At 35.5% G+C, this 8,330-nt stretch overlaps 1 protein-coding gene across 1 annotated transcript in view; it reads left to right on the top strand.

Annotated features, from left to right (window-relative positions):
- LOC135199984 (chorion peroxidase-like) overlaps positions 1-6,292 on the top strand; it is a 34,516-nt gene extending 28,224 nt beyond the window's left edge. Inside the window, 8 exon segments of the mRNA XM_064228171.1 lie at positions 240-426; positions 977-1,174; positions 1,684-1,831; positions 2,519-2,696; positions 3,150-3,302; positions 4,169-4,367; positions 5,261-5,369; positions 5,908-6,292. Of these exon segments, the coding sequence (XP_064084241.1) occupies positions 240-426; positions 977-1,174; positions 1,684-1,831; positions 2,519-2,696; positions 3,150-3,302; positions 4,169-4,367; positions 5,261-5,369; positions 5,908-5,983 (1,248 nt within the window). The 3' untranslated portion in view covers positions 5,984-6,292.
- Positions 6,293-8,330: the final 2,038 nt, after the last annotated feature.

Raw genomic sequence — 8,330 nt, forward strand, 5'->3', positions numbered from 1 at the left:
TGAACACTAGATGTGATCATAGGTACCCCACATGCACAGAGCTGACAATAAATCTACATTCTTTTATGGCTCACCTCAAAGTAATTCATATATAAACCTAAATCTAAAACCCTTCATTATCATGCATTTTTTTTCATTTGCTTTGACGATACACTACAATCTCGCTATGTGATAACATTGATCATTTAGTGTCCAAAGGTAAATTTTGCTTGAATTGACAGTACCTTTATTGTATCCAGGTAAACCAGCTTACGCACTGGCTGGATGGTTCCATGGTTTACGGATCTACTCAGGATGAGCTGATCGCCCTGAGGACAGGGCAGAACGGCCTTATGAAGACTTCCGGCAACAATCTCCTCCCCATCAATCCACGTCAAGGTTCAGAGTGTGAGGCTGAAGAGAGAAATGCTCGGTGCTATCAGGCAGGTAAGAATGCATTGACAATCTTTAGGCTTAGTCTTAATTGTATGTTAAGATCAGGCTGTAACTACCCAGATTTAGCTTCTGGATTCAATACACTAAAGGGATTAAGAGCCATAGGTTGCCATTGTGGAACATATATGCTCTTCACTAAAAAATCCCTGTAGCTGATTGATGCTGTCATTGCACCTTACGTAGTGCAATGCAGGCACGACTAAAGAGTGCTACACCCACTTTTTAGCCTTTTACTTCACCTCCATTCCTGCTTCCTATCTTCCATCTTGCTGTACAACCACTCCAACTCCATCTTTTCAGGCTCAAGTGCTGAATGGCTGAAAGTATCCAGTGCTCGGTTTTACAGCCTAATTTTCATAGATCATAAAATCTTCAGAGAAAATGAGCTTTCCAATGCTTGCTTGGTTAAATCAGCTGTAGATTCGTGTATGCTGTTTCTTGTTAATTTTGACTAAGTGCAAGGCAGAGCTACAAACGGAGATTGTGAACACATGGAAAAATACAGTCATAGAATAAACATTACGTTTTTTTACACTCCCAGGCGACTCCAGAGTCAATGAGCAGCCAGGTCTCACAGCCATCCACGTTGTGTGGTTGAGAGAACACAACCGCGTCGCCAGGGACCTCCAGACCTTGAACCCCACGTGGTCAGACGAGCAAGTTTTCCAGGAAGCCAGAAGGATTGTCATTGCCGAGCTTCAGCACATCACTTACAACGAGTGGCTGCCTATCATAGTTGGTAAGATCTCATGCATTGTTTGAATGGTGCATTGATAACATTAGCATCTTTGACAGTCTTTCCATTTTAGATACAGACCACAGAAGTCAAAGGCAATTTAGTTTAACTATTGCCTTTGGAGCAAGGCTACAGGTGCCATGGACTTTAAATTCAAGCTTCCAAAGAGTAGGGTATTCATTAGGAAGCAGAGAAGGTAAAGGGTAATGCAGAAAGAGGTGTCACTTATCAAAAAAAAGACAAATTAATAAATTAATAGATAGAAATGCATTGAAATGCAAGGAGAATACCATTAGGGTCCTAAGTAATGCATTCCATTTATTTTTTAACTGTTGAAGTTTCAGTTACACATAGGGCTGATGGGATCAAACAGACTTGAAAAACAGAACCTCACCCTTTTTAAGATCACCATTCTAGCGCGAATTTACGTTGGCTCCTGTATTGTTAACATCTATAATTGTAGAAAATAAGTTTAGGAAGTTTTCAGCAATTCAGTCACTTCTCCCTCACAGGACCCAACTTCATGCAGTCCTTCGGCATCAGCACCCGTACAAATGGCTACAGCTTCGATTACAACCCCAACTTTAACCCAAGCACAAACAATGAATTCTCTACTGCTGCCTTCAGATTCGGACACACATTGGTACAAGGAACCCTCAGGTAAGAATCACAAAAGCAGAAGTGTGTGTGTTTTGTTTATATTCACAGAATGGAATGTATTTACAATCCAATTTCATCTTTAACATTTCTCATTGTTAAAAACGAAACTGAGAGGAAAATCAAATTTTAACGTACCACTTATTGCATCCAATTATTCAAATTATATTCCACCTTTTCTTAATTTCTCAGGCCCCAATATGCCCCATTATCTCTCTTACAAGACTGCCAATTTTGGCCGCATGTTCCAGTAAGTTATACACCCGGTTCAGACTTTATTTCTTGCGCTCTTTTACTCCTCAAAGGAAAATAAATTAATTTTCTTACAGATACTTTCCATGCTCTTCTTGGTCAGTGCACCTAACGTGGTGCCGCATAAGCATTACTTGAGCTACTTTGCTTAGGCCTCTAGCTGAAACCCCTTTCATTCCTCTTACTATGCCTCTGTTCACATTATCTTTCTTCCATCTTACTCCTTATACACCTTTAAAACGTTTTTGCTCTCAATTTCCCTTTCACAGTGACCTCATCATAGGTTCCAGCACTCTTCTCAGACATTCATACCTATTTTCCAGACTCTTCTGAGCTACTCAAGACTTCCTATTGCCAGGCTCCTCTGAGCCACTAAGACTTCCTTTAACAACAATGCTGGAAAAACATAAACTTAATTCTTGCATTTCTACTTTCCAGGCTTTTCTCAGCCGCTGGACAAGTCAGCAACATCCAGCTCAGGGACCACTTCAACTCTCCTCACCTGATCCAGAATAATCCTCCAGCCCTGGACATGATTATTCGCAGCTTCACTCGTCTGGCTATCCAGCAGTTCGATCCATTTATCACCCAGGATCTGACCAACCATCTCTTCCAGGTAAAGAGTGAAATGACCTTTTAAATTTTTTGTTTCGTTTTTGGTATTTTCAGACATTTTTAATGTACTATGGTGTTGCTATACATTTAATGTTTTTGTATAAAAATCATAGATGATGAGATTTTCTCATTGTCTGATACCATTTCAAGTCTTTTTCTCCTAACATAATCTGGGTAATTTCAAACTTTTTCCCTTACAGTTTTCTATTTCTTGATTAGTTCTTTAAAATTAAGCAATTCTTACTTGTATTTTTCTAACTTTGTAGTTGAATCTTGTCATATTTCCTTCATCATTTGATAAATTCTATTAAGCTATACAAATCTTACTTGTAGATTGTTACTAACAATACACTTTAATTCATCATACAATCTTCCTTATCAGTTTCGTGCATCCGAACTTGATGCAGTCTTCCTTTCATGCTATACTCAACTTAATTTCTCTTCTCTCAACCAGACCCCAAGATTCAATTTCGGCATGGACTTGATGAGCCTGAACATCCACCGAGGCAGAGATCACGGTATTGCAACCTACAATGACATGAGGCAAATCTGTGGACTTCCTAGGGCAAGGAACTTCAATGACATCACTGATCAGATTCCTGCTCAGGTGAGTTATTTCTAGGTCAACTCCTTCAGTTCTTCAAGGGCTAAGTCGGTTGAGGGTGAAGTTTCTTCTTTGTAAACTTGATCATTTATAAATGAACCACATCATAAGTCCGGAATGCTAAGTGTTAAGTTTCCATATCATAAATTCATCACAAGTTAGGATCACAGAGTCTTCATGAATGTCATATAGCAGCCACATCACAAGTCGAAATAACTATAGTACAAAGTCTCCTTAACCGTAATGAACTGAGGCCACAAACTCTCCTTGAATGTCATAATTCAACCACATCATAAACTGAGGTCACAATCCCAACAAATGTCAAATTAACCACATCACAAGTTGAGGAGTACACTAAGTGCAAAAACCTCCATCAATGCCACATATCAACCACATCACATGTTAAAGCTTCCATAAGACCTAAATCAAACAACTGACCACATCACAAGTCCAAGCTTCCACAAATGTCCTAATTTAACCACATCATATGTTCAAGACACCATAAAAGTCCTAAATCAAACAACTGACCACATAACAAGTCCAAGCTTCCACAAATGCAAATGTCCTCCTAACTCAACCACATCACATGTTCAAGCCTCCACAAAAGTCCTAAATCAAACAACTGACCACATCACAAGTCCAAGATTGCACAAATGTCCTAATATAACTACCTCACATGTTCAAGCCTCCACAAAAGTCCTAAATCAAACAACTGACCACATTACAAGTCCAAGCTTCCACAAATGTCCTCCTAACTTAACCGCATCACAAGCCATGATCCCCAAACCACAACAAATCTGACTTTTCACTCTAATTCCCACACTATGACTCGACCGCCATCTTTTTTAACCTGCTCCTGTCGATTACAGATCGCAGCCAACCTCGCCAGGATCTACAGCAGCGTCGACGACATCGACTTCTTCGTCGGAGGCATCACGGAGAGACCTGTTTCCGGCGGCCTTTTGGGCTGGACCTTCCTCTGCGTGGTCGGGGACCAGTTCGCCCGTCTCAAGAAGGGAGACAGGTTCTTCTACGATCTGGGAGGACAGCCCGGGTCCTTCTCTGAACGTGAGTCTCCACCTAAATATCTCAGAGTGGGATGTATTAGGATTTTTTTTTCTTTTAGCTGGTTGTTGCTTCAAAAAAAAAAAAAAAAAAAAAAAAAAAAAATTTTTTTTACTCATATGTCAGTTTCCACCTAAATATCTCATAGTTGGATGCATTAGGATTTTTTTCCCCTTTCTTTTAGCTGGTTGTTGCTTCAAAATTTTTTTTTTACTCATATGTCAAGTTGAACGTAAATATTTCAGATTAGGGTGTATTGGGATTTTTTCTTTCTTTTAGCTGGTTGTCGCTTCAATTTTTCTTACTCATATGTCAAATTAATTTTTTCTGTATACTTTTTTATCTTTTTCTGAAACTGGTAGTTTTTATCTCACTTTTCCTTAAAAGTTTTTCATTTTTTCTGTTAGCTGGCAGTTTTTCTGTTTTTTTTTTTTTTTTTTCTTCAGCTTTTCCAGGCGTCTGTTTAAAACCGTAGTTTTTTTGTCAAGTATCTTAGGATGTTTTTTCTTTAAAGGGTTTTCTTTTTCTGTCAGTTGGTAGTTCTTCTGTTTTCCCTTCAGTCATTTTACCGTCACGAGTCGTTTTCTCTTCATTTTGTCTTATATCAGTTACCAAAAGGATTTGTCAATTATTTCCCTTAGTATTTTTATGTCACAAGAATTAAAAAAAATTATTTCTGCTTTGTTACAACAACCGCAAAAAGTAACCATCTTGGCTCTCCAGATCACGGATAACGATGTTATCTTCTGTACTAATTGTCGATTCATGCCACATCTTATGTAAATAGAGTAAAAAATCTTGACTCACAATGACTACAAACGCTTATCTTCTTCCTCCCTCTTGGCTCTCAACATCACTGATAAACAACGTGATCTCTCGTTATCTCTCCACGACAGCACAACTCCAAGAGATCAGACGCAGCTCCTGGGCCAGAGTTCTCTGTGATAACGCCGATAACCTGGGAGAAGTTCAGCCTCTGGCCTTCATGCAGAGCAACAACAGATTGTAAGTAACCAATTCATTACTTATAAGTGTAAATATGAGGGTTTTATTCTATTATTATTATTGTTATTAGATGCAACTTATCCATATGGAACAAGCCCACAAAAGGGGCCCAGTTCTTGGCTAAATTTCACAAAATCATAACTTATGAATTAGTTGCTTATAAACAATTTGGTTTGTGTGTTACATACGCACGTTTCTGGCACTGTAAGGATTTTGTTATAATTTTGATCTTAAGACATACTATACGTACATACATACATACATACATACACACATATATACTAGGGGTACATCCCTTATTTAGCAGTTTAAGTGTGAATGTGGGGGTGACAATTGAATTGGTATTAACCTGAACACACCTCTGTTAAGGAAAATAGCTTTACAATACACACACACACACACACACACACACACACACACAGATATATATATATATATATATATTATATATATATATATATATATATATATATAATATATATGCATTAAATAAAGACACAATGTATTAAAATAATCATTCTTTCTTTTTTTATTACAGCAACCAGCCTGTGCCTTGCAACAGCCCCCAGATCCCCAGACCCAACCTCCAGTTATGGCGGGGAGAACGCGTCTAAACTGATAAAAACTGCCAAAATTATTTTTTATATCCTTATCTTATCGCCTTCATCAAGATATGACACGGATTGAATCTCGTTACATTATTATTTTTTCCCTTATTCCTCCTTTATCTGTATCCGTTTCCTTTCTTTCCTTTTTGTTATTATGATCACCAAGGTGAGACGGGCATGTTAGGCCTAGTTCGTGTGGGAAGCCATTTCCTTTATTTTTTGTGCATTAGAATAATCCGAATGTGTTGATTGTCTCATCATCCTTATAAATTAAGAATTGTAATTGTTGTGTAAAATAATAATTTTGCTATATAATTTTTTTTTCTTATTCCTTTTTTTCACGCGAGGGGTTTGTTTTCTCAGAAAGAGGTTTGGTAAAACCTGGTTTGAGCGAGGGAAATAATTAAGGTTCGGTTTTCTCCTAATGTATGTCTCGCACGATATTTAAATCCTACAGGATATTCTTATAATTGTTATTAGTAGCATTATAGTAATTATTGCTATTTATATATCCTTATGAATCCAGAAAATGGCCTAGAAAAATTGGGAGAGTGAAAAGAAAATAAAAAATGAGGTATAGGCTTAGGCCTAAAAAGGTAAATCCAAGAATAGAATATATCAACAAATCTTACTATATAATCACGATGTAATATATAGACCAGAGAAAATCAATTTAGATGGAATCCTATTGGATATATCTATGCTATTATATACAGCTTTATATAGTATTCTTCGACAACCAACAGGAAGTGAGCACATTTAATTGACTCACAACGAAGTAAACATGTAGAAAATGTTATAACTTACGCTTAAACAATTAATAGAAAACGTCTTAGCATAGTGACAGAAAACGGACATTTTCTCTTTTTAAAGCGTAATCAATGTTATTACAATATTCATCCCATGAGCTTTTAGGTTAAAAATTATATTTGATCGAAGGAAATTATCAAATAAATATACAGTTAAGTAACTTTTTTATGAAACAGTAAACTACTTTGTCATGAGATTAAAGTATAATGATAAAATGATTAGCGATTATCTTCCATATAATTACAACTTTTCGTACTTAACTATTAACATTCTATCTGAATAGATTCTCTATTCCTGCCCTTCAGTAACGAAGAATAATAGTTTAATATAATTCACTTATTGCTTCCTAATGAAATTATCCATGGCCCTATAATAGCTAAAATATATCTTGCTTCCTATGCCTATATATCTTCGTGAAGAGAGAACACACTTTCCAGTTACTGCAATATATTTAAAATTGTCTATTCATTATTCTTTTGTGACATAATTAGAGTTATTACTTAAAATCTATACACCTCAGAAGCTATAGAATATCATTTACTTTATTTTGCTCCTATTTAAAAATTGTCCAGCTGTGGGTGATATAGCAAACGTTGTAGGAAGTTAAAATGGTGCGTTATTCTATTCCCAAGTAAGTGATGCTTCTCAAACTGTAAAGGATTAACACTTGATTTATACACTTTAGTTTGTTTACTTTATGAGTCAGGAAAGACATTCTAACTTAAAAGTGGAAGGATTCAAATTGAAAGGTTCAAATTGAAACAATTTGAAATTATATATATATATATATATATATATATATATATATATATATATATATATATATATGTGGCCCTATAATGCTAAAATATATCTTGCTTCCGATGCCTATATATCTTCGTGGAAAGAGAAAACACACTTTCCAGTTACTGCAATATATTTAAATTTGTCTATTCATTATTCTTTTGTGACATAATTAGAGTTATTACTTAAAATCTATACACCTCAGAAGCTATAGAATATCATTTACTTTATTTTGCTCCTATTTAAAAATTGTCCAGCTGTGGGTGATATAGCAAACGTGTAGGAAGTTAAAATGGTGCGTTATTCTATTCCCAAGTAAGTGATGCTTCTCAAACTGTAAAGGATTAACACTTGATTTATAGGCTACACTTTAGTTTGTTTACTTTATGAGTCAGGAAAGACATTCTAACTTAAAAGTGGAAGGATTCAAATTGAAACGATTTGAATTATATATAGTAATATATATATATATATATATATATATATATATAAATATATATATATATATATATATATATATATATATATATATATATATATATATATATATATATATATATATACACACACAATTAACAGGGCCAAACTTATATAATAACAGAACAGTACAGACATGTACAAAGCCACCAAAAAGAAAGAAAGAAAGAAAAAATAATGTATGCACGAGTAGATCATATTAATAACTTGACTCTCGTCTACATTCGTACTAGACTCTAACAATTTATTTCGTAAACAACAAGACTTGTTTTATTCACATTTT

This window comes from Macrobrachium nipponense, chromosome 26 (genome assembly GCF_015104395.2).
Source record: "Macrobrachium nipponense isolate FS-2020 chromosome 26, ASM1510439v2, whole genome shotgun sequence".
In the NCBI taxonomy this organism is placed as follows: domain Eukaryota; kingdom Metazoa; phylum Arthropoda; class Malacostraca; order Decapoda; family Palaemonidae; genus Macrobrachium; species Macrobrachium nipponense.